This window comes from Pipistrellus hanaki (assembly GCF_964339955.1).
Source record: "Pipistrellus hanaki genome assembly, chromosome: 7".
Classification (NCBI taxonomy): Eukaryota; Metazoa; Chordata; class Mammalia; order Chiroptera; family Vespertilionidae; genus Pipistrellus; species Pipistrellus hanaki.
Genome location: NC_140509.1, coordinates 12,055,963 through 12,081,815, shown reverse-complemented (window position 1 = coordinate 12,081,815; position 25,853 = coordinate 12,055,963). Strand labels below are relative to the sequence as shown.

Here is a 25,853-nt window from a genome sequence, read left to right as displayed (position 1 = left end):
GGGTGGCTTTATCTAATGGGATGAACTGGCTAAGGAGATTAGCAGGCTGCCTGCGGGTCCCCCTTCTAATCTGCACCTTCAGGCTGTCCCTGGCTGGCTGGGAAGGAGCAGCTGCAGGAATGGCCGGAGGACTGGCCCCTGCATGAGCTGGGACTGAGCCGAGGGGGTCCCGGGCCGGGGCGTCACCATGGGCAGCCCCCGGAGCGGCGCCCGCCCGCAGGCCCTGAGTCTCCGGCCCTGGGCTCGCTGAGGCCCCGGAGGAGCTGAGAGGCCGCCAGGACCGCGCCCTGCGCCATGGCGCTGCTCAAGGTCCGATTTGACCAGAAGCGGCGGGTGAGGCTGGCCCAGGGGCTCTGGCTCCTGAACTGGCTCTCGGTGCTGGCCGGCACGGCCGTCTTCGGCCTGGGGCTGTTCCTGAAGGTCGAGCTGCGGAAGAGGAGCGACGTGATGGACAACGCGGAGAGCCACCTGGTGCCCAACGCGCTGATCGGGGCGGGGGCGCTGTCCTGCGCCCTGCACGCGCTGGCCGGCCGGCTCTGCTACGACGCCCTGGACCCGGCCAGGTTCGCGCGCTGGCGGCCCTGGCTGCGGCCCTGCCTGGCGGCCTGCGCCCTGGGCCACGCCGGCCTCCTGCTGGCCGCGCTCTGCTGCCTCCTGCTGCGCGGCTCCCTGGAGGCCACGCTGGCCCTGGGGCTCCGGCAGGGCCTGCGCTTCTACCGCGACACCGACACGCCCGGCCGCTGCTTCATGAAGAGGACCATCGACCTGCTGCAGATCGAGTTCCGGTGCTGCGGCAACAACGGCTTCCGGGACTGGTTTGAGATCCAGTGGATCAGCAACCGCTACCTGGACTTCTCCTCCAAAGAAGTCAAAGAGTGAGTCCCCCCCCCACCCTCCTGCCCCCTCCTGGCCCATCCCCGCCCCGGGGGTGGGAGCTGACGGCTCGAAGCCTGTGTCCTGTCCGCCCCGTGGGTGGTCGCTGTGCTGAACCTCTTTTTTTTTTTAAATAATATATATATTTTATTGATTTTTCACAGAGAGGAAGAGAGAGGGATAGAGAGTTAGAAACATCGATGAGAGAGAATCATCAATCAGCTGCCTCTTGCACACCCCCTACATCCTACTGGGGATGTGCCCGCAACCAAGGTCCATGCCCTTGACCGGAATCGAACCTGGGACCTTCCAGTCCGCAGGCCGGCGCTCTATCCACTGAGCCACACCGGTTTCGGCTGGAATGGCTGACATCCTGACGCGTTGATCCGTAAAGGTGGCCTCTGCGTACGGTCCCACCTAACGTCCGGCTGTGGTGGGAGGAGGTGTGGGCTGTGGAAGCCGTGGGACAGGAGTCCCGGGGAGGACTGGCGTTCGCAGAGCGCGTTCCCGAGATGCTGGCCAGCGTGTCTCCTCACTCGGAGGACCTGGGTGCAGCCACAGAAGCTTGCATTGCCCGGTTCGTTCCCCTCCTCCAGCCTTTGGGGCGGAGCCCCGCCCTCGGCGTGTCCGTGGGTGTGGAGGGGAGAGCAGGGGGCGGGCAGCGGGAAGTCCAGGCCGTGGCTTTGGCTCTGCCGTTAGTGCCAGGGACCGTGCGTGAGTCACCCGCCCTCTGGGCCCTCGCCTGCCCAGCGGTTAGATAAAGACACTGGATAGTCCGTCTAGAGCCCGCCCGGCATACAGCAGGCGCTCATTAAATCTTTCCTTCTTAATCACAGCAGTGCCACACGGTGAATGTGCCTGAAGCATTGTATGTTTATTTTTTTCTTTCTCTACTTGGCAAAACTCTACTAATTACTCAAAATCTACTTTAAAAGTCACCTCAATTTAGTATTTCCCAAGTCCATGTAAACTAACTCTGTCCTTTTTATTTTCTGAGGACTCATTCATTCATTCACTCATTCACTTAACAAACATCTATTAAGCTCTTGCCAAGTTCTAGCCCTTGTGCTGGAATTCAAAAGCGAACAGGCTATAATCTAGTCATCAAATAATAACTCATTCCTTAAGGAGCCATAATGCAGTGAGGTAACTTTCAATGTTAGACACACGTGCTAGCAACCTCACCCCTTTACAATCTGTGAGGTTCATCAGACTTTCCCCGGGTACCTGGCGTGTCTGAAGTATTGTGTGTGCAGCTATAGCAGCCCAGGTGGGAAGTCGGGAGGTGCTGGTGGGAGAGAGTCTCGCCCTGGAGCTGCAGTCCCCACGCGTGCGATGCCGGCACACGGCTCCCGGTGCCCCGCCGCCCGGGCCCAGCCCTTCTCCGGGGAGAGGCCTCCTGAGCCGGTGCAGGAGGTCGGTCATCACCCAGGCCATTTCCTCTGAGGCCGGCGAGTCCGAGGGGCGTGCACACGGTGCTGGGCACAGGGCAGGGGGCTTGGTGAAGCCCAGACACCACCACCGAACCCGGAGGCTGCACCTCGGTGGGAGGGCGGTCAGGCTGAAGGTCACGGCCAGGATTCTATTTTCTCCGCGGCCGGCCGGGGATTACTGCTGCAAATCCCCGCCAAGGAGGGGCTGTAACTGCGCTGCCCTGCGCAGGGGACAGGTCTGCAGGGACCGCGGGGGCATGGTCTCTGGACGGTGCCCGGGAGGGTGTGCAGCCCGAGGGAGGAGCAGAGTTCCAGGATGGGGTGCGGAGGGGCCAGAGGAGGGGGCAGAGGGATGTTGCCGTAGAACCAGCCCTTGTGAGCTTTCCAACCCTGCCTTTCCCGTCATTTCCCGTGACTGCCGTCCGCACAGGGCCAGTCCTTGGAGAGACTTAAAAATCTCCCTGTAATCCCCAATCCCCTTCTGCCCCAGAGCGAGGCATTCTCCAGGCTGTTCCGTTTCCAGGCAAACGTTAAGCTCAGTGCTCCACACCAACCAACTTGTTTGGATTTTTTAAAAAGTGTCTGACACAAAAAATCAGGTGACAACATTAAGAGAAACAAAAACAGAAAAAGAAATTCAAGTTGGATTCTCAGTCACAGCTAAACCTCACTCACTTTAGTTTTTCACTTTTCATCCTAGCCTCGTTAACATGCACGTGATGACACGGTGTAACCACGGCATAAAGACAATTGAGAGCCCATTTTTGCAATTTGATAGCATAGCCTTTGCTTAATGTTTAAAATGATCACTTCCTCTCAGCATCGCTGCGACATGATGAACACACACAGTGAACAAATAGCACTGTGAAAGGTGAAGGCGCACACTGTCGGTTTGATACATCCATAGATGGCAGAATGATCGCCACCACAGCCTCCGCTGACCCCCTCGTTAGGTGACATCATCACAATCTCTCCTCTGCAGGGAGGGTACTTAAGATCTACTCCCTTGAGCAACTTTTTTTTTTTTTTTTTTTTTTGCACCTTTCGAGGATGTAACACAGTGTTGTTCAGTGTAGTTACTACGTGTACGTTAGATCCCCAGAACATTCCATCTTATCACTGGACGTCTGTGCACTTGGACCGATAGCGGCTCTGGCGGCCCATGATTGGCAGCCATCAACCTAGGGCGTTTCTATGCATTCTGGTTTCCCGCCTCCACGTATACGTGATATCAGACAGCATCTGTCTAAAATGATTATGATCACTGATTGTATAATAGTCCACTGGACAATGGACACAATTATGTGGTCATTTCAGTTGTCTTTTATTTCTATTATAACTATCGCCGGAATGGGCATCTTTGAGGCTTTTCCTCTCCCTCTCTCTCTCTCTCTCTCTCTCTCTCTCTCTCTCTGTCTCTCTCTCTCTCTGTCTCTCTCTCTTTCCCCACCTCTTTCTCTCCTTCGTCCCCCCGCCCCACTTCTCCTTTAGGCTGCATTTCTAGAACTGGAACTGTAGAACGGAAATCCTTTCTCCTTTCCAACCCCACCTCATGACGTCACACTGTGCTGCCAAGGGAACAGCCTGATCGGTTCCCTTGACAGAGAGGCTACATCATCATTCCCCACAAACTTAAATCAAAGCTCAGTGTGTCTGTGAGGGAGGTGAGGCCCCTGCGGGCTGTGACCAGAAAGCTCTGTGGGGGCGGACTGCCTGAGGGCCTGGGCTAGCCGCTGCTGCCTGAGCGCCAGGGCTAGCCGTTGATGGAAAGAAAGAACAAAGGAATGAAGGAGAGAACTTGAGTGGCACTTCTCTCCCCCCTCACATTTCTTTTCATTCGCATTCTGACTGCTCACTCAGAGAGATTATTACGTTTACCTGACAAAGCTGATCCCCAACACAGACAGTGCCTGTGTTTTCTGAGACGGCAAAGCCCCGAGAAGTGGTCAGTGGCCGCCGTTCCCGGCTTTTCTCAGCAGCATCCCCGGGGCTGGAATTCCGAGGTCACAGAGGCCATGAGAAGCAAGGCCTCCGGAGGAGGATTTGTAGTTGGCGGCCAGTGCTTCCATCTTCAGCTTTCACACAGAAAACCCAGCATCCCAAACAGAGAGGTTTGACGCACTCCCATGTACCGCCACCAGCTTCCACAAACACTGCCTTTCCAGTTCATTAACACAAGTCCTGGGCATCATCTCCCTTTACCTGTTAATGCTTTTGGAGGGATTGCATAAGGAGGGTGTTTTTTGTTTGTTCTGTTTTGTTGTTTAACGTAAGTACAAGTAATCACCTCAACAAAATTAGCATTAATATCATCTAATACCCAGACTGCTCAATATTCTGATCGTCTCAAAATGTCCTCTCCGGCTGGTTTGTTCAAATCAGGATCCAAGCCGAGCCCACACTCTGCGCCTGGGTGCTTCTGAGTCTCTTCTCCTCCATCACAGTTATCTTTTCCTGAAAACCAACCGACCAAACAACCGACCAAAAACGTTTGCATTGATTTTAGAAAGACAGGAAGGAAGAAACATCCATGTGCCAGAGAAACACGGACGGGTTGCCTCCTGCAGGGACCCCGCCTGGGACTGAACCCACAACCAGGGTGCGTGCCCCGGCTGGGAATCGAACCGGTGACCTTTTGGTGCACTGGGTGACACTCAACCTAATGAGCCACTGGGGCCAGGGCGGCAGTTACCTCTCATGCCATGAGTGTCGGGGAGAAAGGGCCGCGTGTCCTGCAGAATCCCCCTCACTCCGGCTCAGGCGGCCGCAGCCACGCTGTCTCCTCGTTCCGCCCGCCCCCCGGGACCGGTCCGGGCGCAGGTGCCACCGGACTGAGGGGTTGAGAGGGTGCTGCTCCGGGCATCTGACCGCATCACACCAGGAGGCCGTGAGGTCCCGGCCTGTCTGGAACAGTTCCCTGGTGGCTTCCTGTTCTCAGGATGAGCAGAGCTTCCGTGTCTGGGGTGAGAGGCAGACAGGAAGGAGCTCGGAGGGCGGCCCAGGCGCTGAGAGGTGGGAGGCCTGGCCCGGCTCTCACAAGGGGCGGAGTGGGCACCAAACCCTCACTTCACTGTCGGCGAGGGGACCCGCTGGCTGTAGGCATCTGTTCCTGTTCCTGCGCAATTTATAGACATCTTAGACCGTCTACACATTGGCTAGAAGCTCCCTGAGGACAGGGCTGTGTCCCCTCAGACTGGGGCCCCCTGAGGACAGGGCTGTGTCCCCTCAGACTGGGGCTCCCTGAGGACAGGGCCGTGTCCCCTCAGACTGGGGCCCCCTGAGGACAGGGCTGTGTCCCCTCAGACTAGGGCTCCCTGAGGACAGGGCTGTGTCCCCTCAGACTGGGGCTCCCTGAGGACAGGGCCGTGTCCCCTCAGACTGGGGCTCCCTGAGGACAGGGCCGTGTCCCCTCAGACTGGGGCCCCCTGAGGACAGGCTGTGTCCCCTCAGACTGGGGCTCCCTGAGGACAGGGCTGTGTCCCCTCAGACTGGGGCTCCCTGAGGACAGGCTGTGTCCCCTCAGACTGGGGCTTCCTGAGGACAGGGCCGTGTCCCCTCAGACTGGGGCTCCCTGAGGACAGGGCTGAGTCCCCTCAGACTGGGGCTCCCTGAGGACAGGGCCGTGTCCCCTCAGACTGGGGCTCCCTGAGGACAGGCTGTCTACCCCCCACTGGCCCTCCTCCCCCAAAGCACGTCTGTCTGCTGGTGCCTGCCCTGTTCCAACACAGATGACAGCCCCATCGCCTTCCTGAGACACAGCCGGGCAGATGCTGCTCAGGGGGCTGTTTGTTCCTATCTGTGCTCCAGGCTGCAAACTGCCTGCTCAGCCCAGGCTCCTGAGGGTCTTAGCTGACAAGCCCGTGCTCAGCCCCGCAGCGCCATTCTTTCCGACCTCATGGGCCGCCGGCTGCCCCTTCTGTCCCCCGGCCAAGCCACCTGACGGGAACTCATCGCGTCAGAGTTCCCTGGAGAAACCAATATAATTTAGTCAGTGAATCCATAAATCAATAAGGAACGCCGAAGGGAAACGGCACAGCAGGGAGAGGGGGAGGCAGGATGGCTGCTAATGAGCCAGTCCCCACCTGAGCCCTATCGAGCTTGGCCATGGCCTCTGTGAGCCTCCGTTTTCTCATCTGAGAAATGGCAGGCCCTACAGGCCTGTGGTGGAGATTAAAGGGGAGAATACACATAGAGCACCTGGGATTCAGCAAGTGCAGCATTAGTGTTTCTTTTTTGGGTGGCCACAGAATATAAAGTGGTGAAGAGGGGCGTAAGAAAGAGGAGGCACAGCCCTGTCCTCAGGGAGCCCCAGTCTGAGGGGACACGGCCCTGTCCTCAGGGAGCCCCAGTCTGAGGGGACACGGCCCTGTCCTCAGGGAGCCCCAGTCTGAGGGGACACGGCCCTGTACTGTAGGGACCAGCAAGGTGAAGGGAAGGCGCCACCCAGAAGGCCAGCCTGCAGACCGAGGCAGCTCTGACCTGGGGCCTCAGCCCGTAGACTTCGGCCTGGCCTCAGGCAGGTGCGGGAGGCAGACTACAGTCCTGCCCTCACTCAGGTGCGGGGCTGGGTGCGGCCCTGCCCTGCTGGGGCCCCTCCTCTTCTGCAGAACCACCTGGTGGTGGGCCAGGTCCCAGGGAGAGGGCCCTGCCTGGGGGGAGCCCACCTTCTCCGAGGGCTGGGCCAGCTGCACCCGTGCAGGTCTCCGCTAACCCCCAGCCGCTGAGGGTGGTCCCCCCACCCCCAGCCCGGGAGAGAGGCCTCAGTGCTGCCCAGGTGCAGGCTCGGCTGACGCTGACGCTGACGCTGGCTCTTTCCCGCGGGAGGGCACTGGGGACGCCCCTGGGGGACGCGGTGCTGGTGGAGCGGCGCCTGGGCAGGGGGTCAGGCAGGGGGTCAGGCAGGGGCGGCAGCGAGCTGGCTGCTCCCCACGAGGGGATGAGGAGGTGGCGGTGGGGCTGGTCTCGGGGTGGGCTGTGACATGGTCAGTGGGGTTGGAGCGAGAACTCTGCCGCTGGTGGGGAGCCCGTTCTCTCAGCGGGCGCTCCCTCCCAGCCTCCTCAGCTGACAGGGCCCCCGCACCCTCCACATGTGACCCCGGAGTGTGTCACGTTGTCACAATGGCCCCCCAGGACCTCTTGGCTCATAGATCAACGCTCAATCACACCAGCTGGGCTGGGTCTTTCTTTATAGCCTCGTTTTATTAAGTAAAAATATGCACGCTTCATGACTTGGTGTGTCATCCTCGCGCAGGCGCCTTGCGAATCTCCGTGTCCCAATTTTAGTACAAGTGCTGCCAGAGCGAGCACCACAGATGGCCCTGCAACATGTTAGACACCAAACTCCAGTCATGAGAGAAGTGGGAATTAAAACAACCATGAGATAATATTTTTTTTAGTCCTCACCCAAGGATATGTTCTTCTGAGAGAAGCATCGACGTGAGAGAGAAACATCAATCAGTTGCCTCCCGTACTCGCCCTGACAGGAATTGAACCCACCGTCTTTTGGTTTACGGACGACACTCCAACCAATGAGCCAATGAGAAGGGACCCAGGATACTCTTTGCATGGATCAGCTTTCCCTTACCTATCCTCCATCAAACCTGTGCGGTGTGGCTGTGGGGAGTGGCTCTCGCAGGTGTGGCTGCCCAGCTCTGAGGAGAGATGCAGAAAGGGTCTGGGGTGCTCACCCTCTGGCTCAGGAATGCATCTTTGAGGGATTTACCCTCTAGATCACATGTGTCAAACACAAGGCCCGCGGGCCAAATCCAGCCCACCAGGCCTTGCAATGTGGCCCGCACCGCGCTGTCATCACTGCACTCCGCTGTCAGTTTATGACATTGTCAGTTTATGACTGTTCAGTAAACCATTCGGCCCGCGATTTAGGCTGGATTTTAGATTTTGGCCCCTTCTCTGATTGAGTTCGACACCCCTACTCTAGATGGATCCATAACATGAAGGACGACATGTGCATGGTTGTATTAACAGGAGACTAGGAAACCCCAAGCGCCCACCACGGGAAAGGCACAGAACCCCGGGTACCATCTGCACAGTGGGGACACCATGCAGCTCACCGAACACCTGACAACACTCCCCACTGGCAGATATAAAACATCTTCAAGACACTGTTAAGGGTAAAAGGACAGGAGTATAGCCTTAGCCGGATGGCTCAGTGGATACAGTGTCGGCCTGTGGACGGAAGGGTCCTGGGTGTGATTCTGGCCAAGGGCTCATACCTTGGTGGCAGGCTGGATCCCGGGCACTGGTCAGGGTGTGTGTGGAAGACAACCCATTGATGTGTCTCTCTCACATCCATGTTTCTCTCTCTCTGTCTCTCTCCCTCCCCACTTCCACTCCTTAGAAAAGAAAAAAAAAAGACAGGAGTATATAATGCTGCTACTTGGGTTTAAAAAAAAAAAAAAAGCAAACCAGGAAGAAGAACATTCAGGGACCCCACGTTTGCTCTCCCTGCATGAAGCCCCCCAAAAGGACAGACACGTTGGCCATGGTGGGGGGTGGGGTGGGGTGGGAAAGGACTGGAGGCCCAGGGATGAGAATGAGGGGAGTTTTATTGCATGAAGGAGATTTTTTAAAATATATTTTATTGATATTTTTACAGAGAGGAAGGGAGAGAGGGATAGAGAGCTAGAAACATCAATGAGAGAGAAATATCGACCAGTTGCCTCCTGCACACCCCCTACCAGGGATGTGCCCGCAACCAAGGTACATGCCCTTGACCAGAATCAAACCTGGGATCCTTCAGTCCACAGGTTTGCACTCTATCCACTGAGCAAAACCATTTTTGGCACATGAAGGAGATTTTACTTAGAAGCTAAATATGAAAATCTATTTATATTGTCTTTATTTTTAATATATATTTTTTAATTATTGTCTTTAAAGAGAGAGAGGGGGGAAAGGGGAGAAACAATGATTTCTTTAAAAAAATATATTTTATTGATTTTTTACAGAGAGGAAATGAGAGGGATAGAGAATTAGAAACATTGATGAGAGAGAAACATTGACCAGCTGCCTCCTGCACACCCCCTACTGGGGATGTGCCCGCGACCAAGGTACATGCCCTTGACCAGAATCGAACCTGGGACCCTTCAGTCCGCAGGCTGACGCTCTATCCACTGAGCCAAACTGGTTTCGGCAACAAGGATTTCTTATTCCACTTATTTATGCATTCATTGGTTGATTCTTGTATGTGCCCTGGCTGGGGATCTCTACACCCCCCACTTATTTGCTTATTGATTTATCATCTATCTCAACCCCCCTGAACAGGGCGGGTGGGGAACATCCAGCTATGGGCTAAAGCCCGAAAAATTGTTTGGCCTGGCCCTGCCAAGGCATAAGGGATGAGTTAATTAAATGTTTGACCAAATGTTACAGGCTAATTTTTAAAAAATAACTTTATTTTTTTTAAAGAGTACATTTTTGTTGATTTCAGAGAAGGAAAAGGAGAGAGATATGAAAATATCAATGATGAGAATCATTGGCTGCTTCCTGCACGTCCCACACTGGGGATTAAGCCCACAACCTGGGCATGTGGTCTTAATCAAAATCAAACTCAGGACTCTTCAGTCCCCAGTCTGATGCTCTATCCACTGAGCCAAACCGGCTAAGGCCAGCAGGCTAATTTTTAAGTTAATAATTTTGTATGGCCCGCAAATGATGTTATAAATATCCAAATGGCCCTCGGCAGAAAGAAGGTTCCCCACCCCTGGCTCCAGAACATAAGTTCCAGCAAGGCGGGGCACTGGCTCTCTGGGGTCACTGCTCCATCTTCAGTGCCTGGAACACTGGCTGGCACATAGCCGGCGCACAGCAAATATTACCGAGAGAATGAATGAATGGATGAATGGATGAGACTGCGGTGGGGGCGGGGGAACTGGCCCCTGGTGAGAAGTCCGAGCGGCCCTCTCGAGCGGTCTGCTTTTCCTCCAGTCGCATCAAGAGCAACGTGGACGGGAGGTACCTGGTGGACGGCGTCCCCTTTAGCTGCTGCAACCCCAGCTCGCCGCGGCCCTGCATCCAGCACCAGCTCACCAACAACTCGGCGCACTACAGCTACGACCACCAGACGGAGGAGCTCAACCTGTGGACGCGGGGCTGCCGGGCCGCCCTGCTGAGCTACTACAGCAGCCTCATGGACTCCGTGGGCGCCCTCACGCTCCTCGTCTGGCTCTCCGGCGTAGGCTCCGGGCCGGGCGCGGGGCAGGGGAGAGGGAGCCATCTGCCCATGGGGATTTTGCGTTTTATTTTTACTTTTAAATCCTCACCTGAGGATACTTTCCCCATTGATTTTCAGACAGAGTGGGAGGAGAAAAGGGGGGTGGCATCAGTGTGAGAGAGACACATTGATTGGTTGCCTCCTGCACCTGCCCTGACCAGGGTCAGGAGTTGAACCCACAAGCGAAGTAGGTGCTCTTGACTGGGAATTGAACCCACAACCCTTCGGTCCGTGAGCTGATGCTCTGAGTAACCAGCCAGGGCCTATTTGGATTCAAAGGGAAGAAACTGGGTCTGGAGCACAGGCCTCCCTCCCTCCCTCCTTGGAACCAGCCCTCCGCCTGGCGTGGGTCAGGAAGGCCAAGGCTTGAACCCCAACACCCCCATCCTCCCTTCTTAAAGAATAACTTACTGAGGTGAAATTCATAGGACATAAAACCAACCATTTTGAAGTGAACAATTCAGGGGCATTCAGAACATTCACAATGTTAAGCCACCACCACCTCTATCTAGTCCCCAAACACGTCCATCGCCCCCAAAGAAAGCTGCACACCCGCTAAGCAGTCATTCTCCGACCCCCAGCCCAAGCCCCAGGCAGCCCCCCATCTGGGGTCTGTCCTTGTGGATCTATTTCATATAAATGGAATCATGTATCAGGTGACCTATGGTCTGGCTGCTTTCCCTCTGCATGCTTTAGACAGGTTCAGCCTGTGCCTCCACTTTTTGGTGTGAGGTCTTGGAAAGTGCTTAACCTCCCTGTTATATGGGCTGACAGCACAGCTCTGGGGCCACTCAGTAGGTATGGGCGAATGTTCAGCAAATGCGAGCTCTTTGGACCCATGCTTCTTTTGAGATATCGATCGCCGTTTACCTGCTATGCTCATTATTTGTGGCTTCACCTCAGCTGTGAGGCCTAATTCCTCTCTGTAGCCACGGGCTTGGGATGTAGGAAGCCCTCAGTGAACGCTGAATTCACTTATTGAAGGGATTTCACAAACCTGCTGTGCTCCGGGCGCTGTCCTGGGTGCTACGTGGGAGTATGCACCAGTGAGTGGTAGACCACGGTGGCACGGGGGAGACGTGGGCTCCTGCTCTGAGCTGAGCAGAAAATCCAGACTCCAAATTCTAAGTGTACAAAACCAGAGGCATTAGGTGGGGAAACTTCCCATCAGAGCAGATTCACTGAACGGTTCCTTTAAGTCTCTCTCTCCGTCTATGGCACATGTGTCAAACACGAGGCCCGCGGGCCAAATCCAGCCCGCCAGGCCTTGCAATGTGGCCCGCACCGCGCTGTCATCACTGCACTCCGCTGTCAGTTTATGACATTGTCAGTTTATGACTGTTCAGTAAACCATTCGGCCCGCGATTTAGGCTGGATTTTAGATTTTGGCCCCTTCTCTGATTGAGTTCGACACCCCTAGTCTATGGAAATGCTCATGCAGCTGTGCCCCTGGCTGACAGTCCAGCAGCCACGTTCCCAGAGGGGCTGTGCTCCCTGAGAGGGGCGGGGAGGGAGGGCTTCCTTTCATGCTGAGGGAGAGTCTTGGGAACGAGTGGGTAGAATTAGGAGAGAAGCTACTGCCAGGAGGCTGGGACACCTGGCTGCCTCTCAGGGCAGCACCTTTTCAGGAACCAGCTCACTGAGGACAGGGAGCTCAAGTACCCCTACTTTTACTGGAGGTATTTCGTGGGCAGAGCTTTGTGATGGGCGGAGGGTGGCTGGGTTAAGATAGGATTCTGTCCTGAGCTTTGCCCTCCCGGACTTCACAACCCTGTTAGCGGATGACATCTAAGGCCTGAGCCTAAGGGAACCATCACCAAGGGCAAAGCTCAGCGCAGCCGCGGGCCGCCTTCGGGAAGGCAGGAGGGGGTCACAGTGGTGCATGCAGGAAGAGGACTCGCACTGTTCAATTTATTAAACTTTCAATGGGCCATAACAATAACTTAAACTCTATTAGTTACTGTTACCATCTACTACCACAATTATAAAATGCCCCCAGAGTAGCCATTTTCAACCTTTTCCATTTCATGGCACACATAAACTAATTATTAAAATTCTGTGGCACACCAAAAAATTTTTTTTCTGATCTGACCAAAAAAAAAGTGTAATTTTGATTCACTTACACCAGACAACTAGGGTTGTGTAGCTGTTGTCTTTTTTATTTTTATTATTTGACAATCTAAGGGAAAAGAGGTCAGTGCCCCTGAATTAACAGTGAGATGTCACAGCATGTTTTATACATTCTTGCAACACATGGGTTGAAAATTGCTGCCCCATAGCATTCATTCAACAGATGCTTCTTGAGGCCCTCCCGCCAGCCGGTGTGGTCCAGTGCGTTTCACTGGGTGAAGGAGACGGAGCAGGGTCACCTGCCTCGGGGCGAACGCTCTCCATTAGGGGGCCCAGTCCCCTCAGAGTTTGCTATGCCCTAAAGCAGGGGTCTTCAAACTACGGCCCGCGGGCCACATGCGGCCTGCAGAGGAGTCTGATCCGGCCCGCCAGGTTTTTTGGGCAGTGAGCGCAGCCGAGGTGTTACAGTAGGAATTAGTAGTTCATACAGTCCGGCCCTCCAGCTCTCTGAGGGACCGTGATCTGGCCCCCACTTTAAAAAGTTTGAGGACCCCTGCCCTAAAAGGAGAAGCATATGAGGGCACGCCTGGACTTTGTGTAGAAACAAGTGACTAACACAATACAATGGACAGCTGGAAACAATACTGCCCACAATGACTAATAACCGACTACCGCTGACCCCTCACCGCGCACCAGGTGCCACGGCCTACACATACCAAAGTGTCACAGTGCACGCACTTCACCTGAAAATCTGCAAACCCGATGAGTAAACAGGTTTCCTCCTCACGTGGTTAACTCGGCCCCCAGAGTCTGCCCCAGTGATTACTAATGAGCAAATCCGAACAAACCACCCATTCACCCTCCACACTACTGACGATGACAGAGGTAGAGAAAACCACACAGCACACTGTTTGCAGAGGTCATTTAAAAATCCCTTCCAGCAAATAGCTACTGAATTCCCAATGTGTGCCAAAGAGTATGTTAGGAACTGGGGGCGCGGGGGCGAGGGGGGGCACAGAGAGAAGGAGCCCAGGCCTAATGCCCCCAGGACAGGAGAGACCTGAGAGGATGGGGAAGAACAGGAGCTGAAGCTGAATTAACAGGTGAATGTGGAGGAACAATATTCAAGGCACAGAAAGTAGCAACGGTACAGACCGGGGAAGAGAAAGGCTGGGTGCGGAGGGACCTAAGGCAGCACAGGTGGCTGGAGAGGGAGGGGGGGGGGGGAAGAGATGAGGTTGGATAGGGGCTGGTGTCTTGAGTGCCGCAGCGATACTCCTCAGAGCCTGCCTCATTGAAGAGCCCCAGTCACGAACAGCCAAGGGCTCCTGGTTTCCCGGCAGCCCCGATCCCCGCCACTCCTCCCAGACCTCCCCTAAGTCTCCTCTCCCCACAGGTGACCGCCACGACCGGGCTGCGCTACCTGCACACGGCCCTGGAGAGTGTGTCCAACCCCGAAGACCCCGAGTGCGAGAGCGAGGGCTGGCTGCTGGAGAAGAGCGTGCCCGAGACCTGGAAGGCCTTTCTGGAGAGCCTGAAGAGGCTGGGCAAGAGCAACCAGGTGGAAGCCGAGGGCGCAGACGCGGGCCAGGCCCCAGAGGCTGGCTGACGGCCCCCGGTCCCCCTCCTTCCTGAACCTGGGAAGTAATGGACTCCAAGACATTCGGACACACACCCTCGTTCAATCTGAAGGTCCCGAGGACAGCCATCTCACAGACTCTCCCTGGTGGTGGGATGGAAAGTGTAGGGTCTCTACAAGCATCTGTCAAACATTTGTTGAATGAATGACTCAGAATGTGAAGAACGAGCCCCTCAGACGCACTGCTCCGGCACACGGCCTCACAGGGGCTTCCGGGGCCTCTGGGGATGGCTAGCCCACACCCTGTCTCTCCCACAGCCCCCACCTCAGGTCCACCCTGCGGCTCCTGGCCACACCAAGCACTGCTCCCCTTTGCTGAGTCTGCCATTATCAGCTCCCAGAGGCTTCCCTCTATATCCAAAGCGTCACCAGGTGCATAAGCACAGGAGTCGGAAAAAAATGTACTGGCCACGTTATCATTAAAAAAAAAAATGCCAAGACCGACAGGTGAGCCATTTTATCTGCTTAATGGCGGTAAGTGGGGACAATTATACTCTTGTAAGAGTACTGGACTCTCCAAATGAGGGAGGGCTCAAAAGAAGAATTCTCCGATGATGGGGCAAGAGCACTGAGAAACAGAGGATTCTCCCTCCCCACCAAAAACGCAGGTGAATGCCTGCTCTTGTCTTATCCCGTGCCCTCACTTGGCCAGGAGTGAGATCTGGGTTGGAGGAAGTCAAGCTGTTGTCATGTTCCAGCAACATCCCACCCCGAAAGGTCGGGGTGGCCTCCTCCGGCCCTTCCGTGGAAGAGGAGCAACAACCAGACAGGAGTCTACCCTTTGGAGACCAGGCCTCACCTGGTGGTGGGCCCAGGGACGCCCGCACAGGTGGCCATGTCGGCCCCCGTGGGCAACACTAATTGTCTACAGTGGAGGGCAGAGTCCTCGGGGAGCTTCTTCCTGTTTCTATCCCCAGACAGCCATCCTCCAAAGCAATATTCCCGGGATGCCTCTGCATTAAAGAGGATTCTTCGAGACAGCCCATCTTCCTGAGCTAGCAACTGCAACACAAGTTCTCAGCTCCTTCAGGAAAAAGAGAGAAAGGAAGCTTTTTTAGTTGAAGGAGAGAGTGATTCCATCGCTGTCCTGAGTGTTTGGTGTGGAGAAAGCAGGACTTTTGGTGCTGCCTGGGTTTGCTCTGGGGCTCTAACTTTCCCATGCTCAAGACCCACCAAAGGTGTTTGGCCACTGAGATTGTGGTCCCAGGTTTAATTCGGCTTCTGATTCCGGAGCCCGCTTTCCTCTCAGGAGTGCTGAGAACCACCGGGAAAGTGCTGCTCTAGGCCCGGTGTGTAACTAAGCTGTACAATAGACATTAAAAATTACATTGTTTGAAAACCACTGTGTATAGTATGAAAATGCCTATCTTAGCCCATTCAATAGCACCAACTTTACCTAATATATAAATATATGTATTTAATATTTTTATTGATTTCAGAGAGGAAGGGAAAGGGAGTGAGACATAAACACCAATGATGAGAATCACCATCAGGCTGCCTCCTGCATGCCTCACACTGGCGACTGAGCCCACAACCTGGGCATGTGCCCTTGACTGGAATCAAAACTGGGACCCTTCAGTCTGTAGGCCAGCTAGGGCTCTACCTGATATATATATATATATAACAAAACCAAACCTGACATTGAACAGAAGGACTGTTCATGACCAGGGGAGCTGTGTTTCAACAGCATGGGAGTCACCTCCTTCCTGCCTTTTTACTTTCTTACCTCCAAGAAAGTGACTATCAATTTATCCAAATAATCTCAACATTTTGCTAGAGTCTGGACCACAGCTGAATTTATCTAATCACTATAGTGATTTAAGTAAAAATTCCAAAGCATTTTCCCCCCTGGTCAAAACGTATTTTCCCAAACAGAGAAATATGAATCTGAATGGGGCCAGGTTATAGGGGCAGGTATAAGCAGCTTTATGGTCTAAGGACCAAGGACTAACTGACCCTCCAATAATTATCACCAGTTGGTTCAGAGCAGACTTAGGGTGAGCTGCTTCTTAACAGGTCTCCTCAGGGAGCCATCACTGCCAGAAAAAGCTGGCCCACCTCCTTTGGTCATCGACCAGTGCCCAGCAGAGACCTGGCACCAGGCTCTCCCTGGTGTCTGACTTCATTCTTTCCTTGGGCCAGGGCAAATTCATGTCAACCAAGGGACTCCAAGATTTCAAAGTCCTGCTAGCCTAGCCCTGGGCTAGGGTGAGAGGTAAAGAGTGCCTTAGTAGTTTTATTTTTAAAACACTTACTCCACAGTGCAGAAGCATGCAATGCTTATTTTGAACATTTAGGAAGGTGGATTTTCTAGAATTTGTGGCCTCAGCTCAATAACCCCTAGTTTCTTGCAACACATTAAAACCAGGACCCAGCCACCAGCAGCAAATAAATCCTGAGTAACCTCAATACGGGTTAATAAGATTAGCTGCTTGCTCTGCACGCGGCCCTGCCCCTCCTCTTCTGGGCACCTGTGGTGCTAGGCCAGAAGGTTTGCAGCTTAGCCTCGTGGCCGGGAGACCAAAGCAATTAGGGCTCGGACCTGCACTAGATAAAAAGATAGCTGATGACAGCGGCCAGCCCGCTGCGCTGTGTTGGGAATAGGGATGTGGGGGGATGGGGATGCCTTCCCAGGGGACTTGAGACTGGCTTGCAGGGAGGGTGTATCAGTCCTTAACTCCTGATGCACTCTCTTTCTTGTCGTCCAGAGGATGAGTACAAATAGCAAAGTTACAGAATGTAGTACAAGGACGGTGTGGGTTAAGTTAAATATAAAGGCAAACGCCTATTTACCCAAGTGAAATGAAAACTTAGGTCCAAACAAAAACCTATACATGAATGTTTATAGTGGTTTTATTTATAATCACCAAAAATCGCCCAAATGTCCTTCACCTGGTAACTGCACAAGCACTACCTGGTGATGTCAACACTTGAAGATAAAGGGTGCGTGTGTTGTTATTTCATGTAAATTCTTCTGCTGTGTGTGCACAATTCAACAGCCTGTATTACAGGATTCCCAACGCTTTGGCAACCAAAGGAAATATAGATGATCCTCAAACCCATGCCTTTTTTTTTTTTTTTTTTAAATCCTCACTTGAGGGATGTTTTCCCATTGATTTTTAGAGCGGAAGGGAGAGGGAACAGAGAGAGAAACATTGATATGAAAGAGACAAACTGATTGGTTGCTTCCCACATGTGCCCCAATAAGGGCTGGGAGCCTGAAACAGAGATACGTTGAATTGAACCTGGAACCTTCAGTCCACAGGCCGATGCTCTGCCCACTGAGCCAAATCAGCTAGAGTCGCATGCCTTCTTTGCGAGAGAAGCAGACTCAAAAAGCTCCATAAGATAGTTATACAACATTCTGGAAGAGGCAAGGCAAAGGGATGGGGAAAGAATTAGTGGTTGCCAGGGGTCAGGATGGGAGAGGCGACCACAAAGGGGAATGGGAGAGCTTGGGTGATGGAACTATTCTATTTCTTAATTATGGTTTTGTTAAACAAACCTCAAAAAACCTGACCTGGAAAACAAGAGTAGGAACAGAGCAAGGAGTGTGTCACAGGGCTTAACGAGCCCTGGAACTGATGCACTAGGACCAGGGGAGGGAGGAAGCTGGAAGCAGCATTAATGATAGGGATAGTACAATGGAAACCTGCTTTTTCAGTGTGATCCATTCCTTTGAAGAGGATTTTAAAACGTACAGCAGAAAAAAAAAAAAAAAAAAAGAAGAGTACAGCAGAGCTCTCATAGGCAATCCTTCCCTGGCACTGGATGCAACTCCTTTCCTACCCATCTCTCTCCTAAGCAGAAAGAGTCTGGGGAGTGTGTACGAACAAGACTGGGATCAAGTAAGGATGAGCAGAAAGAGTTTACACTGGAGACAGGTCTTAGAGTTGGGAGAGACTCTGAGTGCCCCCTTTTCTCATGACTTGAGGCCCATACGGTTTAGAAAGGTTACAAGCTGTCATAGCCAATTAACAGGAAACTTAATCAGCTGTAATGATGACCAAGCTTTCTATGGGAAGGTCAAGATCGACTGGCTAATGGCCATAACAGACACTAATAACATAAGCATCTTAAATGCCAAGCTAATACAGATGTCCCACTTTGTTTGTAGCAAGGTGACATGGGGAATACGTCCAGGGTATTTAAGTGTGAAACAAAATGAAAATGTAGACAGACCCAAAGTAATGTCAACACCTAAAGCATTTATTTGGATATCTTTAAGCTTTTTACATATGATACATTCCAAATTTTACAAGTTTTCCACAGATATTAAAGTTATAGCCAATTTATTAAACAGATAAGATTTTCCCTGATATAGAAAGCATGTTACATAAACATTTCCACAATAAACATAATACATGCGGAACAAATCAAAATACTAAGATTAGGTAGGGAAGACAATTAGCTTAATGATACAAACATTATTTCATCTTCTAAATTTATCTTCTCTCAGACTCGGACATTCTCAGAGTGAATTCAGGGATGACATCCCTAGTCCTAAAAGCTGGAAAATGCTCATGACTTGGTGAAAATGTCCATAATCCATTTACGAGGGAGAGACCAGACCTGGTCTTCATCATTTTAAATTGATGAACATTATTGAGAAAATCCAAAAAAAGCTGGACTTAAAAGCTAAAGGAATGAGGATGTGACAAAAGCTAAAATAAACATTAATATCATTATGCCATCCACAGTCCAAACCATCAGATCTTACCAATGGCAATAAGGCCAGGAGAAAGGGGGAGCACTAGGTTCTAATCTAGATTTTCTTCCCGTTGGGTGAGAAACGCTTCCTCTCATCTGGTGAGTCAGTCCCAAGCAAGAAGGGTAAAGGTCATCCTTCCAGAAGACGACCTGGGAGCGGGAGCAGTGACTGCAGCTTCGGCATCCCCACTATTTTACCCCAAAGCCAGGAGTCCACCTTCCTGCTGGGCACACTGTGGAGGGTGTGATGGAGCTTTTAGATGCAGTTCAAAGAACACCGAGTGAAAGGATTACTGGCATCAGCTGAAAAAAAATTTGTCCCTTAGCCTCACCTTAGAGAGGCTCCGTCTTTATTCCTTCACAAGTCTGCCATCAATCTGTGTGTATCCAAGCTCTGGGCACATGTACATCAAACTGAGCAGCCAGGGGGTATATAATAGTTATAATCAATTTTACTAAGCGCCTATCATTCTAGGAAGGCACCTCTTAGTAAAAACAGTAATGTTTAAAAAGAATACAAAGCCTGGGCACACAGGCTGTCCCAGGAATGTACTAAGTGAGCCAGCACATAATCAGCGATCCATCTTTCCAGGAAATGCGAGTGGGGAAGGGGATACGGGAACTTCAAAACAGTCCTTTTTTTTTTTTTTTTCCTGCTAGTGTTTGATTCTAGATGCATACACTTCTCCATTTAGTCTTAGAAATAAAAGAATATGTTGTCTGAAAAATTAGGATACTCTATAACTCTTCAAAAAGCCCTTTAAAATGAGTTTTTCTCTCTCAAAGTCAGAAGTCTTGCCAAAGAAAATAAAATAAAAAATCCACCCTTTCACAGTTCTGAGAACCGCCCAGCATTTGAAGAAACAACTGCCTCCCCCTCCTCACAGGGTTTCCTCCGACAGCTGGTGCAGGCCAGGGAAAGCTGCTTACACACCCACTGCTCTGCTCTCAGAGGCAGGGCCGGCAGCAGAGGGGACAGCAGCCCGGTCCACGGTGAGTCACTGGGCGGGCCTAGGTGTGACCCCCGCAGACCGGAGGCTTGTTTCTCCTGCTGGTGAGTCAGCTTCAGGCCGAGCGCCCTGTGGTCAGTTCTGTAACATGGCTCAGATGACTGGGAACGGTCAAACGCAGTCAGGTACCACAGAGGCTGTGTGTCCAGCCAGGAAGAGAAGCTCCTTGCAAGAAGTTACGTTTGAGGATACAGCAAATGATTCAAGAAAATATGCTGACGGAAGATGATTTTCATCAGTCCCTAGAGCCAGAAACTATAAAAAAAAAAAAACCTGGGAAGAAAAGCGTAACTAAACAATTTATTTCCAAATCAGTGGAATTGATTTCCTATTCTTCTTCTTGAAAAGCTGCTGGGTTACAAAAATCCGAGTTTATGTTTTTGGTGGCGCATGACTATAAATGTTGCCAGTCAATGCCAACCAGTGTCTGATTTGCTTCCTGTGCATGTCCAATTTCCTCTGTGATACTGTGCTGGTGCCAGAGCTTCTGAATCTTCTTAAATCGCTCTTTGCACAAATGTAAAGGATTTCCCCGTCTAGAAAGAAGACAGATGTCACTCTGGATGCATTCTGTTTATTCATCTATTTTTCCCAGCCTTTCCCGGTTTAGGAAAAGTTATAAGTTATTGCTTTTAGGTCCTCTGCAAAATTTCTGTTTGGCAGGCGACTGTGGTTATTAAGACGTTAGTTTTGCAGGTTTGCTAGGAGAAGCTGAAAGGGAATAAGTGCTGAAAAAAAGAGGAAAATGCACACGAGCTATACTTCCTCAGACGGGGCTGAGGGAACAGGGCAGGGTTGAGCAGGAGAGTCTGGGTTGAGAAGTTAAAACTATCAATTCATTGTCCATTTCGTTAGTCGAATGTAAAAAGAAGGGAGGGGCAGGGAGAGGATAGAAGGCAAATTACAGGGGTACACATGTTCCTCAGAGTACTATCTTTCAGCCACAAAGTCTAAGCAAAGCAGGCAAATGTAAATAACATCTGGGCCTAATATAGTTAAGCATAGGTTTTGGAGAGTTCATGCCTGGGGCCTCTGGTCCCAATTCATAGGACACATTTCTCTCACTCTCTAACCAGTGCTCCTCCTAAGAGCCCACAATTCTTAGAGAATAGGAAAACCATCACCAGGTTGCATGTGCCTAACAACCTTGCAGCCAAGGACCTGGGGCAGCCAATCTACTTATTCTGCCTGTTTCAGACCTTGAACTTCTGATCCTCAAGGTTGGATGGTAATATCTAGGTTAAGACTTACCTTCTTTGGGCAAAAAGAGATGGTCTAACAAATTTTTTAATAGTACTTGAGGGAACTACTATAAGCATTTTGCTTATGATAGAAGTTACCATAGAAGTGATTAAGCCTGTAGTATTGTTCTATACACTGAGTGGCCAGATTATTATGATCTCTGAACGCATAATAATTTGGCCACTCAGAGTGTGTGTGTGTGTGTGTGTGTGTGTGTGTGTGTGTGTATTTTAGAGGCCTAGTGCATGAATTCATGCATGGGTGGGGTCTGGCCAGCCTGGCCAGGGAAGGGGACGTGGGTGGTTGGCCGGCTGGCCTGCCTGCTGGTCGAACTCCTGGTCAAGGGGACAATTTGCACGTTAGTCTTCTATTATCTAGGATATACACTGAGTGGCCAGATTATTATGCGTTCAGAGATCATAATAATCTGGCAACTCAGTGTATGTCCTAAATCTTTGTCCCCAGATTGTTATGAAATAAGCTCATTTCTTATCAATGAAGATTTGCTCTCTTTAGATCACTTTAAGAGCAACTGTCTCCCCATAAAAGCCACACAAGTTCCAATGGGCTCTCCCTACAGAGCTCTGATGCTGTGGATGCCACAAGCAATTCAAACAGTTTTGATTCTCTGGAGTGAGAAATGGAAAAAAGTTGCAACCTGTCCTGTTCTTCCCTTTATCCTGATGGCCCTCATGACATTCTAAGGTCTGGGGAAGGGAGTGCCAAACCAGGCACCAGGCGCCCTCCTTGGAGGAGTCCACAGGTACCAGCCATCTCTGCCAGAACAGAAGCCCTGCAGCAGCCAGGGCTGTGAGCAGACCGGCCTCCGAGCCCATGGCTCATCATGTTCGCATGTACTGAAGGCTCTGGAGGCCCGGAGTCAGTGAACCCAGCCCCCCAGGACGGGGGCCCTTACCTGAGTCCCTGGTCAGTCTCCCCATAGTCATCAAGGTACGGAGGAGAATAAAAACAGCCTTTGGTTTTGCCGGCTAAAAATAGCACCTGACATTCCCGTACTCTGTAGAGAGACCGTTTACATGTTATACATTACAACCAAGGTTTGGCTTCAGCTTCAAACGGGTTGAAGTCTTAAAAAATAAACAAACAACAACAGCACTTACAGCAGAGACAGAAGAGTAGCAACACATCACTAAAAATCACTGAAATGACTTACTGTAAATCAATACAGTGAGAAAGTGGAACACTGTGGAACAGGAATTGACAGCTCCCATAATAGTAGCATTTAAAAAACTGTTAAGTGTGAGGAAGTTAACTTCCAAACATAAAATAGTTCCTGGTATTTTTAACCACTATCATGAGAAAATAACCCATTACAAATGGTATACAAACATTTTGAATTAGGCTGACTTGAAACACAAAACAATACTGTACAAGACAGCCAAAGCTGGTTTGGCTCAGTGGTAGAGCATCGGTCTGTGGACTGAAAGGTCCCAGGTTCGATTCCGGTCAGGGGCATGTACATTGGTTGCGGGCACATCCCAGTGGGGGGTGTGCAAGAGGCAGCTGGTCGATGTTTCTCTCTCATCGACGTTTCTAGCTCTCTATCTCTCTCCCTTCCTCTCTGTAAAAAATCAATAAAATATATTTAAAAAAAATACTGTACAAGACAAAAAAAATGTTGAAATATGACAGATGAGGGAAAATGTTACTTTCACATTTTCCCTACTGGCTATTTAAAAAAGTGTCTCCTGATCCCTGACAGGTTTGCTTGGCTTTTCAAAAACTGAGCTCAATCTAACAGTTATTGAAAACCTATCACATACAAGAAACTGTCAGGCACTGAGATGACTAAGATGTGGAGATGATCTATGCCCCAAGGAGCTCACACTCATGTCACTTCTCTCCTTTAAACCCTGAAATGGCTTTCACCTCACTCACAGACGACACCAGGACATGCCAGGCCCCATGAGTCTCCTCATGATTTCATTCACTCCAGCGACACCAGCCTCCTGGCTGTTTCTAACACACAGCAGGCACATTCCCCAGCCACTGTCTACTTGCTCCCTTTCTAGAATGCTCTACCACTTCTTTAGGTCTTTCTTCAAGTTACTTTTTCAGGGAACCTTCCCTGGTTCCCTATCTAAAATTCACACACCTGCCCCCCCTCCCCGCCCCCCGCTGCCATTTCCTATTCCCCTCCTTTGCATACAGCACTTTCTAAATCCTTACCGTCTTATTGACCTCCCCTCCCTCACTACAAGATAAGCCCAGGAAGGCAGAGACTTCGGTCTGCTTTGTTGTTGATTGCACTCTCAATGCCCAGGACACACAAGTCATAACAAGTATTTGTTGTATGTTGTTGAACACATACAACTATATATATTGACACATACACACACACACACACATATACATATACACACACACACACACACATATATATACATATATATATATATATATAAATATGTCTGAATCCAAAACCATGATGATACAATAAAAGGAGTAATTGTGACTAAATCTGGGTAAAAAATCTGGTTAGGCAACAGGAAGTTTCACATTAGAGTGAGGCACAAGGAAAGCAGAACAGAACTGTCATGGGCGTGGGAATGATGGCAACAGAACTAACCAAGTTAGCACGAGCCAACTGTGGGGTGTTAGCAGACAAGGCTCCCCATGTTCTTCAGTGAATACAACACATGCGCACAGCAGTCTCGGAATCCTCTGCAATTCGACAGGCATGCACCGCAGCAGATGCAAAGCTAACGAGCTCCCTCAGGGCTCACCTACCTCAGGAAGATGCCCACTCCAGAACCGCAGGAGTAGGTGTGAGCTGTGCAGGCGCCCACATCCTCCCCTTCCAGTTCAGTCTGGCAGCAGTAGCTCTGGGAGCATAGCAGAGTTCCACATACAAGGCACAGAGTTGGGGCTCTGCTCTTATCACCGCCTGATTTGGGGCACCTCCATGGAATAAAAAAAAAAAAAGCATAAGTCATTGCTCTACAGAAGATGGGCTGAAGAGGTGCTGGTGGTAAAACCACTGTGGAGCAAAACTGTGCAACATAAGATAGAGCTGAAGAAGCCTATACCCCATGGTCCAGGAGAACTATTTCTATAGTTGGAACACCTCACACATATACACAAACACATGTACTGGAAATAACCAACCATTAGAGAAAAAAGAAATAAACTCATCATTAGGAACAAAAATATAAATCCTGCTATAATTAAATAGTGAAATATCATATGCAGTGAAAAATGATGAATTAAAAGTTATATTTACTGAGTGGCCAGATTATTATGATCTCTGAACACATAATAATCTGACCACTCAGTGTATATCCTATATAATAAAAGGCTAATATGTAAATTGTCCCCTTGACCAGGAGTTCGACCAGCAGGCAAGCTGGCCAACCACCCATGTCCCCTCAAAACAATGAACAAAATCCCTTAATTCCGTGTAGTGTTTCCAGTGGTAGGAAATGCTCAATCTTCTAATATTAAAACTTACGAGAAATTAGAGGCTTGATTAATGAGGCTGCTGTAATCCTCTGGAAGGTCTATCAATTTGTTAGATTCTCTTGGATAGCTTAAAAACACACAAACATAAAACCAATTAATATGAGGTCATATCACAAGGACAGGATAACTCATTTATAACTTAGTCAGAACAAGTAAAGGCAGACTGAACCCGAGTGCTGAGATCTACCAGTAGCACATGAAGCCACATAAAAAATTTAAAGTTATACTTTAAGACCTTATGGTTAACATCTTTACTTGAAAAGCTCAGAATAAACCATTAGGACAGGACAGTAAACAGTACATAGATCCAGCCCCATTTACGTGAAAATGTGGTAGCTCTGGGGAGTTAGGAGGAGGGACAGGAAAGGATATTCATCTCTAGGTTTCTACCAAAACGCCCAGTAATTGAGAGCCCCACCACAGAACCTCGCAGAGAGCAGACAGAAAAGATGTGCTGATTACAGGTGATCTTAAGGCACAAATGAGCGGGAGGAGAGAAGTAGAGAACAGCTAAGTTAGAGGTACCATGTCATGTTGGCAAATTAATTCAGATACAAGTAGAACCGAATTCAATTGGTATTTGAGAGCACATTCTCAGGGCTCACCCTGTCCTGAAGGGCCTGTGTTTCGGCCCTGCGGCAGAGAGAGGAGTGGACTGACACCAAAAGGGAGCTACTTGGACCATAGTACTTATACTAGAATCACTTGGGGAAAATTTGAGGTAGAGGGACATACATGCAAGGAGCCCAACGTTAGAGAAATAGATTTGGTAGGTAGGGCCCCACGTATGTTTTAAAGTTTCCAGTGCTGTTCTGATGTATACCCCAAGTTGAGAACTACTGTTGCACATCATGAGTGCTGACTGCACCATATGACTGCCACCATATTGGTGGTACTCAACCATTTTTACTTCTTAAAACTGCAATTTCATATTGTTCAACCTAAAAAAATTGTGGTGTTATGATCTCTGAATTTGGGGCAGACTGTGTATAAAATCAAAGAAACAGAAAACAATCTCCTCTAGCCTTTCGATTTTTATGAATATAGTCAGCAGAACCAAGGAGATATTAATAGGTGAATATATGTTATCACCTGGTAGAGCATACTGCAGAATCAGATAGAGCTAATGTCAAAGGAATGGAAAAAAAAATGACTGGTCACCA

At 50.5% G+C, this 25,853-nt stretch overlaps 2 protein-coding genes across 7 annotated transcripts in view; one reads left to right on the top strand and one right to left on the bottom strand.

Moving 5' to 3' along the window:
- Positions 1 to 294: 294 nt before the first annotated feature.
- On the top strand, positions 295 to 14,752 carry PRPH2 (peripherin 2; the record flags this gene model as incomplete). Its single annotated transcript, XM_084890301.1, has 3 exons — positions 295 to 875; positions 10,251 to 10,497; positions 14,003 to 14,752. The coding sequence occupies 3 exons, from the start codon at positions 295 to 297 to the stop codon at positions 14,213 to 14,215; spliced, it is 1,041 nt and encodes a 346-aa protein (XP_084746427.1). The 3' UTR covers positions 14,216 to 14,752.
- A 3,681-nt stretch (positions 14,753 to 18,433) lies between these two features.
- The window catches only part of UBR2 (ubiquitin protein ligase E3 component n-recognin 2), a 115,897-nt gene continuing 108,477 nt past the window's right edge, over positions 18,434 to 25,853 (bottom strand). For 4 of the 6 annotated variants that reach the window (XM_084890239.1, XM_084890241.1, XM_084890238.1 and 1 more), the window contains exons 44-47: positions 24,680 to 24,757; positions 23,959 to 24,129; positions 22,124 to 22,225; positions 18,434 to 20,501 (exon numbers count right to left, since the gene is read on the bottom strand). In XM_084890239.1, the coding sequence (XP_084746365.1) occupies positions 20,360 to 20,501; positions 22,124 to 22,225; positions 23,959 to 24,129; positions 24,680 to 24,757 (493 nt within the window). In that variant the 3' untranslated portion in view covers positions 18,434 to 20,359. The remainder of the gene's footprint in view (positions 20,502 to 22,123; positions 22,226 to 23,958; positions 24,130 to 24,679; positions 24,758 to 25,853) is intronic. The other 2 variants (XM_084890242.1, XM_084890243.1) reach the window with 1 other exon arrangement.